We start from the raw sequence: 22,240 nt of genomic DNA on the forward strand, positions 1-22,240 counted from the left end.
ATGGGGGAAGGGGCAGCTCCTCCTGGCTCCACCAAGCCCTGGGGAGCTGGGAAGGAGGCGGCAGTCGCCAACCCTCCCCAAGCCCTGGGGAAGTGGCAGCCACTGGCCCTCCCTGAGTCCCAGGGAAGTGGCAGCTGCCCCCTTCTTTCCCAAGGTTTGGGGAAGTGACCTAGTGCTCTCCAGCCAGCAGCTGCACCTACGCAGCTGCTGACAGAAAAAGTCAGTGGGGGAAGGCCCAAATATGGGACAATGAGTCCCTTCTATAAAATAAGTAGGGGTGCCTTTTTTGCAGCCCAAAAATGGGACCGTCGCACCAAATACAGGATGGATGGTCACCCTTATACGTGCCTCAATGATTGCTGTGGTACGATGTTTCAAAAATCATTTTAGGAATACGTTTGAAATCCATGGCAGAAGTACTTCCTGTGGTGTAATTAACCTGTGCAATGCCCTACTCCAGGTTTACTGTGGCTTAAGTTTGGAAAAAAAAGAGTAGATGATTTTGATAACTATCACACTGTTACGTTAAGGTGATGATAGCACATAAAGATTGATTTATGTGGTGGCAATGGAACTGCAGTGTAGAAAAGATATAAGGCTTTTTACCATCATTCTGGCTAATCTGCTTCTGAAGTATGGTGGTGAAATGCTTGTCCCTTGGCTGTATTACAGACTGCACAATTACTATCAACAGTGGAGCTGCAGTTATGGAGAATTCTGCATCTGATTTTTGAAAACAAAGCCATAGAAAGGTGGTATTCACATAAACAGCAGTCACTGAACAGGCAGGATGATGTAAAACTTCTCTTCCTACTGCCTCCCCCTCCAAACTTTCACCCCCTTGCTCCAGAACAGTGCCTCAAAAAACCTGTGGTTATTTTCCAGGGTTTTCATTCTATTATGTTGAATTTGTGGGCCATTGAAGTGTTTATGTGAACAGGACATATTGAAACTTCTTTTATGCAATAAGCATACGTTTGGAAAGGTTTTTTGATATTAGAAACAAGGCTTACTTTTAGTCTGCGACTATAAACATTAGCCACTCTCACATGTTAAAAGGATAGTGATGAGAGCTTCAGAATTCTTGTTCTGCCTGTTAGGATAGAAGAAATTAAAATTAAACATGTGTTAAAGTGATTTCCTGAATCTGGGCCCAAAATAATAATAATCTTGGTAGCTAACTTCATTGTTCACTGTTTGGTTATGCATACATAAAGATAACATAAATAGCCATTCAGGACACTGCATTTCTCCTTCACCTTTCTGGAGGCTCAATGTGAGGTCTCTGAGCTGTTGCTACCACCCAGTGACTCAGTTATTGGAATATTGATGTGGCTGTCTGGCTTGGCTCTGGATGTATTATGGTAAGGCCAACAGAATGGACCAGTTTGCCATCTTAAAAAAAGTAGTTTGAGTAGTGTCATTTAGGGTAGAATGCTTAGTGTCGTCTTAATGTCATCTCTAGCAATTAAAGACTCACATATAACTGACAGAGCTGGTAAGGTGCCTCTCCTTTTCATTTTCTTTACTGGAGTGATATTGAACTTTCTATTGCATTGGGTAGAGTAGATGGTTTAGAAACAAACATCACCTGGATTCATAAGCCATCCCAAGCTTATGAACTATCAGTAAAGATATTGAGAACTGATATGGGGAAAGTTCTTGTCATTTGTGGAGTAACAGGACTTAAGATTTTTTCCTCAGAGCTCACGCAAATTGAGGACCCCAGAGAGCAGTGGAGACGAGAGCAGGAGCGCATGCTAAAAGAGTATTTAATTGTTGCCCAGGAGGCACTTAATGCCAAGAAAGAGATCTATCAAATTAAGCAGCAGCGTTTTGAGCTAGCCCAAGAAGAATACCAGCAGCTCCACAAATTGTGCGAAGATGACAGCCGCTCCTATGCCAGTGGTGAGTTTACTTTCATTCTCTTGCTCAAAGGTGGTTTTCCACAATTCGCTGTTTCCACACGATCTGAAAGCTTTCTTCCATTGCTCTGCTTTTAGTGAGGTACAAATTTAAACTACTCAAAAGTTCCTTTGTTAATTTCTTGGAAGGAATTGTGTCTTGAAAGGAAATAACTCTCTCCAAAGACAGTTTCCTCCAATATAACGACCAGTTTTATTTTAATGAACTTGTACTTTTAAAAAGTTCTAGCTTTACGTAGAACACAAGGCTAATCTTTTAATCCATCTGTAGAATAGCAAAAGCATTAATGTAGCAATAAGAATAGAAATAGGCCAGCCCCAATTTCTGCTCCTTAAGCTCTATAAAAGTGAAAGCCATATTACTGTAATGAAAAACACATCCTTCACTGGAATATTTTAAAGTATATTTGGATTCAGGTTACATGTGTGCATTCCAGTTTCTAAGGTTACAGTACGCTTTAGAGAAGACAGTGCCTTCTGCAAGGTGTAACTGCAAGTCATTGTATTAGTTTGCAATGCTACACCAGCTGGGGACAAATTTATTTGCTTTAAGTTAACTTTTAGAAAACTGAAAAATTGTCTTAGCTTAATTCACCATTGGTAAAAAATGTATTACTCTCTGGTGTTTTTAAAGGTAGTGGTTGGGATAGAATGAGCAAACAAGTTCTAAGGTAACTAGTCTGGACTTCATCCTTTTATTTGATTCAACCTCTTTATTAATATCATTTTATAAGATATCATTAGTATCATTAAAGAAGTTAAGTTCGTTAAGAAAGTATTTGGTCAGTGCTACTTAAAAATAGAATGACTTTAAGAATTGGTTCATTTTCACTTCCCCTCTACACTATAATCCAGTCGTCTTCTGCTGGCTCCATCCACAGGCCTCTAGCTGTTTTTCATCCCTAACTGTGAAGTCTCTAACAAACAAAAACTTTTACCCCTCAGATGTCTCCGCTATGTTGCTGTCTAATACTGTTTAAGATCTGTTGAAAGACCTACCTGCCTCAACTTTAAACTCTCTTACGTCGTGTGTTGCATAGTTCAGTCTTGGTTAAGTCACACTAAGAGTTATTAGAACTTGTGATAGTTAAAAGTACAAATTCCTGGGGTCTGACACAGACACAGCTGTAGTCCCGCAATTAATATCTGTAGGCAAGTCAGACACAGATGGAGGGCTGGGTGCAGGTTCATTGTATCTCACGCATGGAAACTGAGCATGTTGCAGGGGGGAAAATGGTATGTAATGAGGGGTATGGAGGAATGACTGGAAGGAAAAAGGACAGGGTACCTATTAGGAAGGAATAAAATGAGTGAAAGTCCAAAATGATCTGGATAGCAGTAGATGACTAACTGAATTCATTGAGACTTATCCATCACGAGCTGAGAGTTGGTTTTGATGTGGATTAGGTAACAAGCTAGACATTTTATGAGAGATGACTTTATAATGTGAGCGCCACAGAAAGCTTCCTTTCATATGCCCAACCACTGGTTGGTGACTCTGGCAGACTAGACATAAAGGGTTTCTACATGACTGCCTTCTCATTCCAACTTACTGTCCAATCCCAGTACAATTTATTCTCTTTTATTAGTGTCTGCTTTTAAATATAACATTTACTTACAGTTTGGTATTCAGAGCCAGGAACAAAGATGTCTGATGCATGGCTTTGGCATTTTGGAGGGCTTGGAGCCAGGGTGTCCAAACAGTTAAATAGGTTATACAGTACACAACTCGATAATTTATGTAAGAAAATTCCTTTAATAACTGTATAGTAGCCTTTACTAAAAAGCTACTTTGTTTAGCTCGTTCTTAAATGTTGTTCTTGTTTCATGCATAATATAACACTCAATGTCATTTAACTTTGGGGATCCCTCCAACTCATAATCCTCCTAGGTTCCTTTTTAAGGTTTTTACAATTCAAACACAGAAATGGATAATTTGTAAATACTTTAAAAATATTGTGGCAATGGTGGCTGTATCCCTTGCAGTGGAAATATTGTGTCTTGGGAGCTCTGCTAGTATGAGAACTTGTTCATACCTTGTGGACAGAAGAGAGGGAGTGAATGCTGTGGAGCTGAGGTTTGAGCTGGGAAGCAGGGAGTGGGAATTAGCAGGGCAGCAGTGGGCCCAGGAGCAAGTAGGAACACCAAGCGCATCCTTCTCAGCTGTTGCTGGTGGCAACCTCTTGTTCTGGAGTGTCAGAATCACTTCCCTTCTGATTCTTCTTCCCCCCTACCTCCATTCTCAGTGAGTTCCTGTTCCTTCCTCCCCTCCTCCCAGTGGCAAGAGAACATTGGGAAGCGTGTTGAGTATTAGCTATAAATGCATCAGTTATTTCAGAATGGAACAGACTTCGGAAAAAGCAACTACTGATACGCACCTGGATTCAGGATGGTAACCAGTGCATTCATCACTATATCACTTCAGACTAAAGGCTAGTTTGGGATATGTGTACTTTCATATAGAATCATAGGGCTAGAAGGGACCTCAGGAGGTCATCTAGTCCAGCCCCCTGCTTCAAGCAGGATCAACCCCAACTAAGTCATCCCAGCCAGGACTTTGTCGAGCTGGGACTTAAAAACCTCTAGGGATGGAGAATCCACCACCTCTCTAGGCAACACATTCCAGTGCTTCACCACCCTCCTGGTGAAGTAGTTTTTCCTAATATCCAACCTACACCTCTCCCTTCCTAACTTCAGACCATTACTGCTTGTTCTGGTGTGCGACACCACTGAGAACAGTTTCTCACCATCCTCTTTATTGCTCCCCTTCAGGAAGTTGAAGGCTGCTATTAAATCACCCCTCAGTCTTCTCTCCTGTGAACTAAACAAGCCCAAATACTTCAGCCTCTCCTCACAGGTCATGTGCTTCAGCCCCCTAATCATTTTTGTTGCTCTCTGCTTAACCTGTGCCAGAACATCCACATCCTTTTTATACTGGAGGGGGGGGTCCAAAACTGGACATAGTATTCCAGATGTGGCCTCACCAGTGCTCAATAGAGGGGAACAACCACTTCTCTAGATCTGCTTGAAATGATCTTCCTGTTGCACCCTAATATGCTGTTAGCCTTGTTGGCTACAAGGGAACACTGTTTACTCATATCCAGCCTGTCATCCACCATAACCCCTAGGTCCCTTTCTGCTGTACTGCTGCTTAGCCAATCGGTCCCCAGCCCATAACAATGTTTGGGATTCTTCCCCCCAGGTGCAGGACTCTACACTTTTCCATGTTGAACCACATCTGATTTCCTTTGGCCCAATCCTCCAAATTATCCAGGTCAGTCTGGATCCTATCTCTACCTTTCAACGTATCTACGTCTCCCCCTAGCTTTGTGTCATCCGCAAACTTTCTGAGGGAGCAATCTAGTCCCTTATCCAGTCATTAATAAAGATGTTGAACATCACTGGTCCCAGAACCGAACCATGTGGCACTCTGCTTGAAACCGACTGCCATCCAGATATTAAGCTATTGACTACTACCCATTGAGCCCAACTGTCAAGCCCGCTTTCTATCCATCTTATAGTCCGAGGATCCAATCCATATCTCCTTAACTTATGGTCAAGAATGTTGTGGGACACTGTATCAAAAACATCGCTGAAGTCAATGTATATCACATCTACTGACTTCCCCATGTGCACAGAGCCTGTGTACCTTGTCATAGAAGCTAATCAGATTGGTCAGGCAGGACTTGACCTTGACAAATCCACGTTGGCTACTTTTGATCACTTTCCCTTCTTCCAAGTGCTCCAAAATGGATTCCTTGAGGATCCCCTCCATTATTTTCCCAGGGATTGAGGTAAGGCTGACCAGTCTATAGTTCCCTGGTCTGTCCTCCTTGCCTTTTTTTGAAGATGGGCACTACGTTTGCATTTTTTTAAAAGGCTCGGCAGTGACGTCAAATCATACATACAGTCCTTAGGAAGTACAGTAAACTTTCATATCCAGCAGTCCTGTGACTGGGAGGTTGCTGGATAGTCAGATATTCTCAATAACGGAGAGGGATATCTAGCAATGCATAACACCAAAGAAAAACAGGATTAGATATACTTTATATACCAACAACAGTAGTACAGTACACTGTGAACTTATACTGTATGTGGTGTGTTTATTTGTATTTACTTTCACTATACTGAACTTATGGAAAACGTAACTAACATTTACTTATGGTAAAAATGCCAGGTTATCAGAGAGTTCTGGATAGTAGAATGCTGGATATGAAAGAGTTTACTGTGCTTGTGGTTCACAGAGGACAAGTACTCCTTTGGACTCTCCATGGCACCAAGGGGGTGTCTGGTGTTTTTTTTTTCTTTGTGGGGGGTGGGGTGGGGGCAGGAATACACTATCATTGGTGGCTGCTTACGTGGGGGGAAGGGAAAGCATTCATGCCCCTCAAACTCTAGCTCTGCTCAGGAAATTCTCTGCAACATTTGACTAGACAGAAAAATCTCTGTGTCCCACATCAATCACAGCTGAGCTGGCTTAGTACTTGGATCCTACAAATGCACTGAGAGGGGTGTCCCTTTCAGTCTCTCATGACGATATGGTGTGATCATGGATGTCGGGACAAGCAGGGCTATTCATTTTGACCAGTGAAGAGTCAAAGTCCCCAGGTGAGAATGGAATTATATATGAAAGTCCTGAAGCTGAGAACTGTTGGACTGGTCTGTGTGGTGTTCCTACAAATGCTCTGGAATTTGGTCATGCAAGTTTTTATGGATGTGACAGTGGAACACTGTGTCGTAAGCTATGGGAGCCTTGCTCCTTGGCCCTCTTACTGAAAACCATGAGATTCTAGGCTTAATGCTGTCAGGATGGGGTGAACCTGATAGCTCTTCACTTCCTAGGAGTCAGGAACAATATGATAGATTTCCCAAGTGGACAGTCTGTGACTAACCAGAGATGGTCTGTACATAGATTCATTGCAGAAGAGCTGTTGCATTTTTGGAGATCTGAGTAGATTAGTCTGACACAAGGATAACATCGCTAGTCACTACTTTTCTACAAAAGTTGGACTGAGTCCACAATTGTAGTTAGATACGTTCTTCTTACAGTGGAGCAGTGGTCTCTGATCAGCTGTTCCACAGATTCCCTTCCTGATCTTCAAGACAGAGAGAGACAAGGCCAGGCTCATTCTCTTTGCCTCTGGATTGTGTGAAGTGGTTTTTAGCAGAGGTTTCTCTTTCCAATGTCTGTTCAGTCTTTGATCCAGCTCCTGAAGCACTGAGACCTGATCTCATACCACCATAGTCAGATACTCCATCCAGACCCAGAGATGCCACACCTAAGAGTGGATAGGATAGGACAGGATCCAGGAAATTCTTGTTCAATGTAGGAAAATATCTGTCAGATGGACTTAACTCATCTCAGTGGAAGAGGTTCTCAATATAGGCAGCCCACCGTGGCCTGGACATGATCCAGACTCCCATAGTTAAAATTTTCTACTACTTGTTACTGTTGAAGCAGCAAAACTTCCATTTAGCTTTATAAATGTCTGCTTCATAATGATTTCAGGTCACACATGCTTGTGCTGCTTGATCTTTTATCATCCCATAGTATCAGTGTTTCTCAATAGATTCATATATGCTGATTTCCCTTGGTTTAGCCACTTCTGGGTCCCTCTGCTACCTTATCTCGTGACCCCCTGGTGGCTGTCAGCTGTGCTGAGCTTCTCCCACCAAGCATCAAGTCTCTTACATGTTGCAGTTCATGACTGCAGTGTAATGCAGACGTCCAGTGCAGGTACTCCATAGGACATGGGTACAGTGAGTAGGTAAATGGCTTGGAACAGGACTTAGAGTTGTTCATTAAAGGAGCAAACAGGAGAGCACGTGGAGACTCCTAAGATTGCTATGGCAGGGAGCCAACACCCCATTCTGAGAGTCCACCTTAACTCTCCTACGAGGTAGGGGTGGTATGGTAAGGTCCCAGCAATGGATTTACTGGAATGATGTGGGCAGGAAAAGAGGCAGAGTGGTGGGAGTCCCCCAGGTAATTGTGAAATAAACATAGGGTTACCTGCTCTGTATGGTTTTGTCTGCTGGGTAGTCTCAGACTTCTAAAAATAAAGGTTCAGCCTGTTTAAACTCTTGTCAAATGTCTCCTATCCTTTTTCAGTACAGCCAGACAAATAGCTTTTGGTTTTGGCCCTTTGGTTCCTGAGGTGCTGGATGCTGAAGTCATACCTATTTAGGCTTTTGACTTTTTCCCCCCACATATATACTAACATGGTTTTAGTTGTTGCTACTGCAAACCCTAAAAAAGGTGAAACTGATGCTTGATGAAACATTTAAATCCCTACTGTTGTGGGGTACAAGGTTATCTGTTAAAATAAGTCAAAATTGTAAAAAGCAAACTAGTAAAATGTAGTGATATTTTAAAATAGGAAAGTCACCAGTTTTTTAAAATATTTTTCAAGACTTCCAATGGTTCCATAAAACTCAGTTTTTTGTCAACCTTTTGCCTGCTATATTGCATAGGCAAATTTATATAATTGGGGAAATGAGGTCTCTTTTTTTACTGCTTTATTTGATTCAGCTGTTCTGTTCAGAAATGGGAAAGTGCTTTTGCCAGTAGCATAAGCTAGACACAAACAGTTATTCAGTCTTTGCTGGGAGAGCGTCCATCAGAAAAGTACAAATACCAATTTTGAAGTTACTAAAACTATCGTTTTGCTGGTATTCTTCAGAACCCAACGCCTAACAAAATACCGTTAATATTTTTAATAAACTGTTGTCCTCATGTTTTTAGATCTAGAAACATTATGAACCAGTAAAAATGTTTTCAGTGTTAGTAAACATTTCTGAATATTGGTCCTAGACCAGTTAGAGCAGTTCTGGAGCAGTGAAGAGCTGGCTTGTCAGATGATGATCACATAAGCCTTCTTTTTTCCATTTGTCAAACCACATTGAAAGACAGTTAAAATACATAAAGACTTTTCTGTGTAAGCATTTGCTGCAAGTTCATCAAGGCTGAGTATTTGTGAGCGGGGGGAGATGAAAGCTGTCTGATTGCAGGAAGAAGTGAAGGCATCTGTGAAACTCTTTTGCTATGAGTTAATGAATGCCCTAAATCAGAAAAGCTGATAAGACTGCCAAAAGAATGCCACCGTGGCTGAACATGGCTGGGAAGAAGTTTACAAAATTCTGGACTGGAGAGTTTCATTCTATGCATTGATAGCAATTGCATCTTTTGGCAGGTTACTGCCTGGTTTCAATGACCTCAGCGTTCTAAAGTTCTTTCCACAGTTGATCATGACACAGCAGAATGAAACTCTCTGAGCTGGCTTATAAAGTGTTAGGCCACAATTTGATTAAAAATGGGCATTGAGGGGTTCCCCTACCCAGCCTACTCCTCTGAAATACGAAGCATTTGATTGAGACTAGTGCTTAGCTAAATGGCTTCATGGAATGAAACTAACAGTTAGCAATCTCCTCGTGGACTTAGCCCACTTTCAAATACTTTCACTGCCTCAGTTAGCAAGACCTTCCGGGTTCCTCTTTACTCAACTCAGTAAGAGAGTTTCCCACCATTTTCTGGGACTCTTAAGCTCATTTATGTCTGGGAGCTGGCCCTCTTTGCCTTTTTAGCTGCATTAGACATTCCGATTTTTCTTCTTAACATAAACTGTACTTTTCCATCTACAACAGAGTTTCCATGGCAAAATCCTGGTATCACTCATGACTAATTGAACTAAATAAATTGGATTAAAAGAAAAAAAAAACTTTCTTGTACAAAAAACAAACAACAACAAAAAACAAAAACCAAGCAGTCTGGTCAGAGCCGCACTAGGGAAAGAGTTAGGGGACATGAAAATTAAAAAGTTCTTGTTATTCTTTAAGGCCATTATTATTCATTTAGACCCAGACTGGGGACTGAAAATAATTCTTTCCTAACCCTCCTTTTTTGTTAAATAATTACTTCCTCTATAAACCATCATGTTCCCCCTCAGAATTTAATTGAGCTGCACACACTGGCTGCATCTACACTGCCCCTCCCTTATGAAAGGGGAATGCAAACATGGCTAATCAAAAATGGAAATGAGCCACTGATTTGTGTATTCAGGGCTTCATTTGCATGATGGTGCCAAATCACCATTCCAAAAATGCTGTTTTTGAAAGCCAAAACAGCCATGTAGATGGGGTTCCTTTGGAAGGAAGCCCCCCTTCTTTTGAAAGCACCCTTCTTCCTAATTTTTTCAGGAAGAAGTTTGCTTTTGAAAGAAGGAGGGGCTTCCTTTTGAAGGAATCCGATCTACCTGGCTGTTCTGGCTTTTGGACAGCATTTCAGGAATGGTGATTGGGCGCCATCATGCAACTGAGGCACTGAATATGCAAATCAGTACCTCATTTGCAGTTTCATTTGGTCGCATTTGCATGCCCCTGTCAAAAGGGAGGGTTGGGGTAGATGAGGCCACTGAGTTCTTTTTCCTGTAGTATGAAGACACAGTATGTGTCACTGTTTTGACAGGGGATAATACAAAAAAAAAAATCCCACAGCAGTAACATTTAACTTTAAAAAAAGGGAACTGCACAAGAAGAGGGTGCTTGTTACATGGAGATTAAAAGCTGTCACAAGATTTAAATGCCTGCTTGAAGCATAAAAGAGGCCTAGAGTTAATGTGTGCCCTAAATCTCAAAATAATGCCATCATGGCTAAACAACAGAGTAATGCAGGCAGTTACAGGCAAAGAGGCATTTTTAAAATTTAGAAGTCAGATACTAATAAGGAATAAAGAAGGTGTGTGATCCCTACAAGGCTAAATTTAAAAATATAATAAGGCAGGACATAAAAAGAATTGGAGCTGTTGTGATTTGCTAAGGAAACAAAAACTAGTAATGTGTTTAAAGTACATGAGAAGCCTGTCAAACAGGGGTTCGGGCCACTACTTGATCAGTGTGTTCAAGGAGCAGTCAAGGAAGACAAAGGCCATTGCAGAAAATCAGTTCTTTGCATCTGTCTTCGCTGCAGAAGATTTTGGGGAGGAACTCCCATCAGAGCTATGCTTTTCAGAGAACGAATCTCAGGAACTGTCCCGGACTGAAATGCCAATCTGATTGGAAGTCTGAGGGGCAGCCATGTTGGTCTGTAACTTCAGACACAGCAAGCAGTCCTGTGGCACCTTAGAAATTAAGAAATTTATTAGGTTAGGAGCTTTTATGGGTAGACCTGGTTTTGGAACAAATTAATAAATAATAAGCACTGGAACAAGCCTGTGTTGTAACAGGCTGGAGGGTGGGTTATATAGTGCTAATTTTAAAGAGAGGCTCCAGAGGTATTCCTGATAATTAAACTTGAATGGAACGTAGCACCTTTTAATCAACAGACAGTGCTGATATAAAGCAATTCACAATAGATAGTGAAGAGCTATAGGCAGACAATAAATACTTTCCTGGTTGGAATTTAGCTTAGTGACTTTTGAAATCTTGTACCATAAGAGTGAACATGTTGTGTGAAATGATGTTGCATTTGGGAAAACTTCGGTCTACCAAAAGAGAAAACGCAAAGACATCTTTAAATTGAAATTCTGTCCAAAGGGAAACTCTGATGAGATGGTTAACACACTCATCATGGAAGGGCTGTAACTCTGAGAATAAGAAAAAATTCGAGCTGTAGACTTGCATGTGGTTATTGCATGCTCTGAGCTGCAAGCAATTAGAATTTCATTAGGTGGGATGATTGAGCTAGAAAGTGATTTATTTTTATGCAGAGCAACTTTTTAGTTTTCTCCTTCTTAGAACAGCTTTATTAAATTGAAATGCCTAATGACATAATTTTACTTCCATTATAGGTATTTGGTACCAGACTGAGTCACGTTATCTTAGATTGAGTCCAAATTTATGACAGCGAATACATTTAAAAGTGTATTGCACGTAAATACCATACACTTAATGAACAACCAAAAATGACTCATCTGAAATCATGCTGAGGAGGTTGTAAATAAAATTTGTTTTACCATAGGGCTGTTAAGTTTGCTTCTGTAAAAGATCCTAATTGCAAGAAAAAGAAAAGAAAAAACTTTTAAATTCACAACAAATTTTTAGACACTGCTGGTTAGAAGAAATCATTTTGTTTGCAGATATTTCTGTTTTACTCAAAAGTAATTACACTGAGCAAGTCTTGCAATAAATGATTGTCCTAGCCTACAAAGACATGCCTGCTGTTGTAGATAGTAAGCTTGTGCCATCTCTGAAATAGAATGACTCAGTTTTGGGAACCCAGAATGATGTGTAACCAACTCTTTGACAAGAATGTACTTTTTTTGGCCCTGACCCCTTAAAACAATTAAGCACATGTTTACATGATTGCTGAGTTGGGGCTTTGAACTTTTAGAAACATGTTTTGAACTGGCTAATCTATTGGTGACATTCACATGATGTACAACCTACACACACTGTCCTTTAGCACTTTAAAAATGTGAAAAAATTATTGTTTTCCATCTGTTTAGCATTCTCTGGATTTTCAACTAATACCAAGTATGATCCATATCAGATTAAAGCAGAAATAGCAAGCCGTCGTGACAGAGTGAGTAATAATTTTTGACGTTATGTGATTGAAACTGTGCTGTACACACTCACCCATTCTTAGGCTTAGAAGTTGTGTGTGCATGCTTTCTAAAACTGCATATGTTTAAAGTGACCTTCTGCTCTTGAACAATTATTAAATTAAAATAGCGGGGTCGTTCCATAGTTCTTAAGTCCCAGTGATTCCAAAGTTTTTTTTCTTTCTGTTTATAAATGAATGACAGCCACATAAACTCCACTTGTATTTTAAAAATTATTTCCTTTCTGTCTTGAGCATCACCACTAGTAGCAAATATTCTACAAGTCAAATTCTGTCCCCAGCAACACCTGCCCAAACAAATTGTCTTTAGATTTTGCAACTGTGTTCAGCAGAGTTCCATGGATGTAACTGAGGTCAGGTTGTTGGCTCTGTGTTGAGAACTCAATAATTAAACCAGCTGATTCACAAACCAGAATAGATCATTTGTTCAGGGCTGCATTTATGAAAGAATAAAAAGTGACAAATGAGCCACTCCCAACACTTCCTTCAGGTACTGTGATAAAGCTGTGTAACTGAATACACATACAGACCACATCTGTTGTATAAGAAAGTAGTACCATGTTTTAACTTTTGACCATTTTTAGATTAGAACCATACTTTGAATACTGTCTTATGTGAAGTAGTTGCAGTGGGAGAGAAGAGAGTTGTACTTATCTTTCCAAATCTGCTGGGCAGTGTTCCTAAAGAACAGTAAATACCTACACATAGCATTGAGACTAGTTATTAATGTGGTATATGGTCACAGCTAATAAAACGGCTTATAATGTAAGCACTACCATATTTCTAAATTGCATATTCCTTTAATTAATGGATAAAGTGGGATATAGTATGCTAGATGTTTAATTCATGAAACAAATAAAGTACATATTTTTGAAGGGTGGTGTTTCAGTTTATGACTTCAGGATTTTGGTGACCACTTTTCACAGGCGTGACTCTGAAAATAAAGTATGTTCAACGCCCGTCAAAGGCATTTATTCTGTCTGCATGCATTTAGGACATGCTGTATGTAATAGAGCTAATGTTAAAAAATGTAGCAAATCAAACAAGAAAATAGGAAATTAAAAATTTAAAGTTAAAATTTCACTAAGTTTGAAGGTTTGAAGAAAATAAGTGACTTTTCTCCTTGGATATGGATTACCCATCTCTGTGTCTGACATCAAAGTGACCATGAAATAAGCCTTTTATTTTCATGTATAAGGTGAACCACTGTGTTAAGCATGCTCCTCTATATTAATATAAAGAGTGAAATATACTATACAAGATTGAATATATAGACATGGAAGATATTAGTAATGTTGTTTGTTTTAGCAGGGTGTGTTATAAAGATTGGCCTAGGATAATCCAAGGAGTTACTATATACTGCCTTTTGGGATGTGATGAGATAGTGATCTCTTTTAGTGGGGTATGAGAGAGATGCTGTATTAATCATTTTGTCACTTATTGATTTACATCCATCTTATCAGTGTTTTGGATACATAGTTGAAAGCCTGCCAGTCTCTGGGAGATTCAGTTTGTGCTTTCTGTTTATGAAACTTTCATTATTCCCATGGCAGTATGTTGATGGCATCATTTACTGAAATGCCTATACAAAGAAAGGAATGCCTGTACTAAAATGTATGTACTTCTTTAACCACAAATACCATGGATATAAAACCAGATGCAATTCTGTGTATCTGTTACAACGAGTAACAATTAAGGATCAACTTTATTTAAAAAGTGAAACCCAGTAGTTAAGGTTGTTACAGATGTTCACATAATTTTTGGAAAATTATAATGAATGGCTCTTATTACATGCCACAAATGATCAGCCAGGCAACTTTTACTATTTTACTGCTGCTGAATGGTCACTTTGCACTTGTGTTTTCTAATTCTGAAATAAAAATTGGTAGGCTTTAAACAAACATTTTGCTAGTGACTTTAAACAGACTTTTTCCCATTGGAAAAAACCAAATATACTGATCTTTTCCACTTCCTGGTTGTTTGAGAAGAATGTTTTTTTGCAGTACAGTGAAATACACCTGGATAGGAGATTGGATGTTGATGTACTACAGAGTTGGATGAGAAATCACATGCAGATACAGACTTGTGGGCCACTAGCAAAAGTGATAGCAGGATGGTAGAAGAGTATTCAAGAAAGCCAGTTAGTCCCATTAAGCAAAAACAAAAATAACCCCACTAACTTGTACATTTGGCAGTGGTGTTACTTTGTGACCATTGTTGTGTAACTTTTTATTAACATTTCTATACTGTATTTGTCAATTTTCTTTTCCTGTAGATTAAAAAGTGTCACTTTTCAGTTTGAAAATAGTCTCTGCACAATGCATGTAACGTATTTTTGCTTAAAATGTTTTGTTTTAAGCTTTCTAGACTAAAACGAGAGTTGGCACATATGAAGGAAGAACTGCAGCATAAAGAAAAAGGAGTGGAAACACTGCAAGAGTGAGTTGAGTTGTTGTGTTTGTGGGGTTTCTTATTTCTTTTCTTTCTGTTGGTGTGCATTCTTGTTACTTAACTGGAAGTGTTACAAATCTTTATACAATAATTTTATTTAAGGGTCTTGCGGCAAATTATTTTTGCTTAGGAGTTATTGAAAAGGCAAACTGATATAAGAAATATTGTCAGGAATTAATTTGGGTGATTTTTTTCATAAACTTGCTGGCAATTAAATCAATGAAAAACTAGGAAAATATGCAAAAATTAAGCAGTTTTTGTATTTTAGCACACAGTAATTCCCTTTCGAGCGTAGCGTAGAGGTGGTGTTTGCTCATTATTACGCCTCTTAAGGTTTTCCTTAACAATTTTTGACTAACAGGCAGCTGCTCTTTCTGTTTTAATTTCCATTTGCTAAATAAGCTACTAAGTAAGTAATAAAGACATGTGAAAGATGCAGTTCACAGGTTTAAAAAAGGAAACAAGGTTTTAAAAGAAATGAGCATTACACTCATGTCTAGATTTGTAGTTCATTGGGCTCCTCTTCCTTAAGACTTACTTAAACATTCAAAAGAAGAAAACTCTTAGCAAGCCCAAGGGCTTCTTTGGCAAATATTAACAATACAAAGTAACAAAAAACAGAGGTATATAGTAAAGACGAATTATGAATATACTAAGGTAATGGAAAATATATAGTAACATGCAGAGAAACCTTTTATGTAGTGAAAAGATTTGACTGTTCCAGAACAAGCAGTAATTCAGGCTGCTGTTTTATTTGTATGACAAGCAGCACATACAAACACATTTATGCCTTATGCTGTGACTTAATATTGCCTTTATTAAAATTAACTTTTTAAATGAAATGAAACAGATTTCCGCCTTTTCCTTCTTTCCCATGACAACATAGTTAATTTAAAACGATTGTGATATGTCTCTGATTTAAAGCTGTTTCTATGAAGGATTAGTCATCTGTCTAGAAAGCTCCAAGAACAAAGAATGTGGTTTGAAGGCAATTTCAGACCTTTCTCTTGTATGGTTTTGTGAAAAGAAAAGCCTAAAAAGTAGTTGTGAACCTAAATATTAATGTCTAAGATTTTAGTCCAAATTGAATTACTTATGTCCTTGTCTGTATGCACTATGATACCGTCTTTAATTATTACTATTACTACTTTTTCTTTCTGCCACTTTTTCCTGGTGAGGGTTGCAGCGGAAAGCATGGAGGATAGGGAGGACCAGACCTCCTTTTCCTATGTAAGAGGTTCCAGCTCCTCTTGTAGGATTCGCCAGCAATCCTAGCTCAGCCAGGGATATATCTCCTTAGGTTTGTCCTGGACTAGCCTGGGGTCCTCTGCCTAGTGGGACTTGCCTTGTAGAGTTACAGTGGAAGCCTCCCAGGGAGCATCCTGATGAGGTGCCTGAACCACTTCAGATGGTTCCTCTTGATCTGGAAGAGTAGTGGCTCTAGCCTGAGGCCCTTCTTAATAGCCAGGCCATTCACTCTGTCTCAGAGAGTAAGCCCACTCACACTGTGGAGAACCTCATTTCCCACCATCACATCTTTTCAATCTTCACCATAAGTTCATGACCATAGGCATTAAGCAACTTGTGAAATGAGAACTCACCTCCCACTTCAGCACCTTGGGTCAACAGAGCACCCACGTTGCTACACCAATCTGCTGGTTGCAGGTCCACCCAGAGTTTGTGTGGCCTGGCAAGTGGGTGGTGGATGCTAAAGTCAATTGGAGCATGAGGTCCTGAAGGTTGGGGCCCAAGACAACTGCCTTGCCCTCAGGCCAGGCCTGCTTGGTTGATCTCATGCTCCCACTTGCCATCATCCTTAAGCAAGACTCCTAAATACTTCCACTAAGAGCAGCTACTCCCTCTTCACCTGGGAGAGTGATTATGTAACTACATCATTTGTCTTCCATGGGATCTCTGCCTCATTCAGATTTATAGAAAAGCAGACTGTTACATGTATGACCACTGTCTGATTCTTTTCAGGAGGTGTGTAGTGAATGAGGTAGGAGATTGTGGAAAGAAAAAGGATCTCATGCTTATTGAAGTTAAATGCTGCCTCATAGAATTGGATGTTATCCCCTTCTTTGATACAGGGTTTCTGTAGCATGCTAGGCAGGACATTTCAAATGAACTTTTCACAGGTGGTCACTGATTGTCTGTTCCTCGTTTTCTGGTTGACTGTCTTGAGATGTTGTGGTCTGATTTACAGAAATGCTGAACTCTCAAATGTGTATCTGAAGTCAATGAGAGCTGTCTTGAAAGTATAAAGTGCCGAGTACTCTGAAAAATTAGGTTATAAGTGTTAAGAGAATCCAAATTCAGTGGAAACATAAGCTTCATCTTTTTACACCTCATTTCCCCACCTGTTAAATGAAAATACTACCACCCTTTCACTTCATAGGGGTGTTGGGAAGATGAATGTTTTTTAAGCACTGAATCTTAGTTATTAATTCCAGACAAAGGCCTATGAGGAAATCAATATTCTATTTTAAGAAGAGGGTTGGAATAGTGTTCAGTAAATAAAACATTGAACAATGAGGAGAAAAAGTGGGCATCATCCAACCTGTTCAGTAAGGACGGTCCTTTGGACACAAGAGTGTGATCAAATAATTAAAGGACACATTGTAATCTGTAAATAAAAAAGTAGCCAAATTAAGGTTACATTGGTAAACATAATTTTTGGTGTTTGACCTTGCAATGTGAATCCTGTTTTTAACTGTAGTGTTCTTGTATAATGTAGGTATAAAATCACACTAATTTATGGTTCTTCAAAGAAACTCCAGCACTCTGATAACAGAAAAAAAATAGGAATGTAAAAATGAATATAAATATGGTATTGCTTCTGGTAATGGGATAGCTTTTGCAAAAAACCTGGCTGCTTTATTACTACCTTATGTTGACCGAAGACTTTCTGGAATATATCTGTGGTTAAACTGAAGGCCTGTTGACAAGATTAGTGATGTAAAAGGCAGAAGGTGTATCACTACTTTCCAGGTTTTAAGATGTAATCTATTGTATGATATGGGAAGTCGGTTTGTAGGGTTGGGCGATGGGTTTTTCAAGGTATGTAGAGTAAATTGCTTTACTGCCTATTTGATTTTTGCCCTATTATTTGTTGTCTCTAGATTAAATTAAAAATCATTTTGAAACCAAAACATTTTATAGGGGCCAATTTAATATTTGAAAAGTGATCCAGAAATCTGTTTCAAAATTAAGATTAAATATTTTGCTTTCCCCTTCACCTGAAAATATCACACAAGATAAATATACAGCAGCAGTTTACTCGAGTTGAATTTGATCAGCCTGTTTTTGCTACCACTAGCAATGCATCTCATCATGTACAGCCCAGGGTTCTTCAACCTCTGAGCCAGCTCCTCACACATTATGAGCACAGGACATCTCTAGAAGGATACAGCTCTTCTGGCTATACGTGGTCACTGAGGCTAGTAGTACAGATAGGAAAAAAAAACAAACCCAAAACAAACAAACCCCGATGTATGTCCTTGAAATGTAAGGTTTGTCTGTGTTACTACCCAGATCTGATGGGCCTGGTTAACTGTGATGATTGGAGGATGTAGTAGGTGAAAAGATATTGAAGGGGAGGAACTGTGGTAGATGGGAAGCTCCCAGACCTGCTCCCTAGCAAGAAAGGTGAAGCCAAAAAAGTGGAATAGTGGTGGCTGATTGCTTTAACCTTCTAGCTTTGTTTAGAGAAGATATCCATCCTGCTTTGTGCTTCCACAGGAGAATATAAGTAACAAGGGCTCCCACCATTTAGTCCTCTGATAAGTGGGAGCAGAGGACAAGAGAAGGAATGCCACTAGTACATGTCTGTCGGTAATCCTGATTTGGCTGAAACATTGACAAGCTGTGAAAACTGCATCTGGCAAACTCTCAGATTGTGGCAAGGAGCCCCTCAGAAGCCAATACCTATTTCCTTGTAAGCTTGTTTCTCTTAGGTGCAGACAGCTAGCTCCTGGATGTGGGTTCCCACAGCCACCTGTAGAACTGTAACTGACTGAAAAAGGAGCTGGAGGCTGGGTATTTTGCACTGAAGAGAGATTCATGCAGTACGTAGTAGCCCAATTAGCAACAGGTGAAGAATCATGCACAGTTTTTAATGAGCAAAAGTAGTCAGGAGGGGGAAGATGTCACAAGTTGAAGGGAGGTTTTGGACAGGTGGGAAGAAATCAGACTGGCGTTGTTTTTAGCATATGCTATTTTCAGTCAGTTAGTAGTCTGGAAACTACAGGAGTGGTTCATGTGCACTCTGGTGAATTTGAGAGGATTTCACTTTCCTTTTTTCTGACATTGGTCGTGTCTACACTAGCCAAAAACTTCGAAATGGCCATGCAAATGCCCATTTCGAAGTTTACTAATGAAGCGCTGAAATACATATTCAGTGCCTCATTAGCATGCGGGCAGCTGTGGCACTTCAAAATTGACACGGCTCGTCCAGATGGGGCTACATTTTGAAAGGACCCCGGCTACTTCAAAGTCCCCTTATTCCTATGAGCAGATGGGAATAAGGGGACTTCGAAGTAGCTGGGGTCCTTTCAAAAAGGAGCCCCATATGGACGAGCCACACGGCGACAAGCCATGTCAACTTCGAAGTGCCGCGGCCGCCTGCATGCTAATGAGGCACTGAATATGTATTTCAGCGCTTCATTAGTAAACTTCGAAATGGCCATTTGCATGGCAAATTTGAAGATTTTGTAAAGTGTAAACATAGCCATTGTGTGATGAAAATAACCTGCTTAGAGGTTACAGAAATATGGCCACCAGTTGGGGGTCTGGCAACTCCGGAGCTCCTGCTTATTTGGAGAACTGTTGGTCAACTCCACAGTGGGGCACAGAAGAGAAGTATAACAGTGGGGGAGGGGGGATGTGAGTGGAAGAGAGAGGGAAGGAAGGTGAAAAGCAGGGGGAAAGGAAATGGGAAAGATGGACCATGAAGGACTTGGGAGGGAGAAATAAGCCAATAGAAAGAAACCAGTAAAGAATGAAAATGTTGGGTGGGAAGAATACTGAGAATTTGTGAGGGCTTCACAGAGGAAAGAGACTGGAAAGAAGAGGCCGAGGACAGTGAGGCAGCATTCTGGAGGGGAAAATAGAATAAAAATGTAAATCAACATAATGCATAAAAAGAAAAACTTGAGTTCAGCGGAAGAACAGACAGCAACGGCCTTGTCTACACTAGCCCCAAACTTCAAAATGGCCACGCAAATGTGGAACGGAAGGGGGGTGCTGCTCAGGGTCCATGGGGGCCCAGGATGCCACCTCTCTCTCTCTCTCTCTCTCTCTCTCTCTCGCTCTCTCTCTCACACTGCCTGGGGTCAGGGTTGATTGCCCGCGGAGTGTGCAGGCTGAGGTACAGAGGTGGGCCTTTTAAGGGGACAGTGGGCGACGGCCCCAGAAGGGCTTGTCCGCCATGTGACCCTGCCCATGGCACTTCCTGTCCCTGATCTTTCGAAAGAATGGACCAAACTTTCAGTCCCCGCTGGTGTGTGTGGACACTCTGTTTCAAAACGTCATCTTTAAATGCTCTCTTTTGAAAGACCTTCTTTCAACACAGAACTGTAGTGTAGACGCAGCCTAAATCACCTCCTTGGGAGCTGAGCTCGCAACCCTGGTTTACAAGGTCAATGCTCAAACCACTAAGCTATTTAAACCAATGGGATTGAATTACATGGAAGCAGAGTTAGATGAATGCTTTTGGAAATCCTACTCTTCGCATTAGCACTTAGCACTTCTGAAAATCCCAGCGGGGACTGTAAGTTTGGTCCGTTCTTTCGAAAGGCTCCCAGCACAATTTCGAAAGAGAGCATCCACACACGCCAGGGCACAGTTTCGAAAGATCAGGGACAGGAAGTGCCATGGGCAAGGTCACGTGGCGGACGAGCCCTTCTGGGGCCGTCGCCCACTGTCCCCTTAAAAGGCCCACCTCTGTACCTCAGCCTGCACACTCCGAGGGCCATCAACCCTGTCCCCAGGCAGTGAGAGAGAGAGAGAGAGAGAGAGGTGGCATCCTGGGCCCCCATGCACCCTGAGCAGCACCCCTCTTCCATTGCAGCTGTGGCCAGCCCCCTGGCCGCGGTCCTGGCCACCGTGCTGCAGCGGCTCCAGGTGGCCACCACAATAGCCACCCTCCTGGATGCCATCCTCAGGGCACAACATCCCCAGCTGGTCTCCCAGGTCATCCACTGCCTGTGGAGCTTACCCACAAGCAGTGACTGGTGGGACCGGCTGGTGCTGGAGGACTGGGGCGACGACCGGTGGCTACAGAACTTCAGGATGACAAAGGGGACATTCCTGGAGCTGTGCAACTGGCTCACTCTAGTTCTCCACCACCAGGACACACACCTGAGGCCAGCGCTCCCCCTGCACAAAAGGGCAGCCATCGCCCTATGGAAACTGGCCACCCCGGACAGTTACCGATCCATCAGCAACCAGTTCGGGGTGGGCAAAGCCACCGTCGGGGCCGTCATCATTGAGGTAAGCTGTGCCCAGCTCACACCTAGGCTGCACGTGGGGGGCCAGGGGCAGCCTGGTGACAGGCACTGTTGGGAGAAGGGCGGGCTCCCCGGGGCCAGGGATGGGGATGGGCATGGGCAGGCACCCCAGGGATGGGTGTGGGAACAGGCATGGGTGGGCACCCTGGGGCCAGGGGCAAGGATGGGGACAGGCAAGGGCAGGTAAGCCGCATCCCACCTCACGCTAACGAGTGTGCTCCCCTGTGCCCTGCAGGTTATCTGGATGATCAACAAGGTGCTCCTGAGGCAGCTGGTGCACGTCGGGGACCTGGATGTTGCCATCCAGGGATTCCAGGAGCTGGGTTTCCCCACCTGCTTTTGGGCCCTGGATGGCACCCACATCACCATCCGGGCCCCGGAGCACAGCCACGGGGCCTACGTCAAACGCAAGGGCTACCACTTGGTGGTCCTGCAGGCCCTGGTCGACGCCAACGGCCAGTTCGAGGACATCTACGTGGGCTGGGCTGGCCGCGCCCACGACATGAGGGTCTTTGGGAACTCTGGGCTGGGATGTCGTGTGGCCAAGGGGACCTTCATCCCCTGGCTGGAGCTCTCCATCGAGGACACAACGATGCTGCCCTGCATCGTGGTGGACGTGGCCTACCCCCTGCAGGCCTGTCTGATGCAACCATACAAGCTGAGCCAGGACCTTTTTAACGAGCGGCTGAACCATGCCCGGAATTTGGCTGCCTCAAGGGTCGTTTTAGATGCCTCTACACCAGGCTGGAGGTGGGCCTCCCAAGCATCCTGGCGGTGATCAGGGCCTGCCGCACCCT

At 41.9% G+C, this 22,240-nt stretch overlaps 1 protein-coding gene across 3 annotated transcripts in view; it reads left to right on the forward strand.

Moving 5' to 3' along the window:
* The window catches only part of WWC3 (WWC family member 3), a 183,203-nt gene that overhangs the window by 61,476 nt on the left and 99,487 nt on the right, over nucleotides 1-22,240 (forward strand). For 2 of the 3 annotated variants that reach the window (XM_074992746.1, XM_074992755.1), the window contains exons 3-5: nucleotides 1,705-1,908; nucleotides 12,368-12,444; nucleotides 14,843-14,922. In XM_074992746.1, the coding sequence (XP_074848847.1) occupies nucleotides 1,705-1,908; nucleotides 12,368-12,444; nucleotides 14,843-14,922 (361 nt within the window). The remainder of the gene's footprint in view (nucleotides 1-1,704; nucleotides 1,909-12,367; nucleotides 12,445-14,842; nucleotides 14,923-22,240) is intronic. The other variant, XM_074992761.1, reaches the window with a different exon arrangement.

The sequence above is a fragment of the Carettochelys insculpta genome, chromosome 1, assembly GCF_033958435.1.
Source record: "Carettochelys insculpta isolate YL-2023 chromosome 1, ASM3395843v1, whole genome shotgun sequence".
NCBI lineage: Eukaryota > Metazoa > Chordata > Testudines > Carettochelyidae > Carettochelys > Carettochelys insculpta.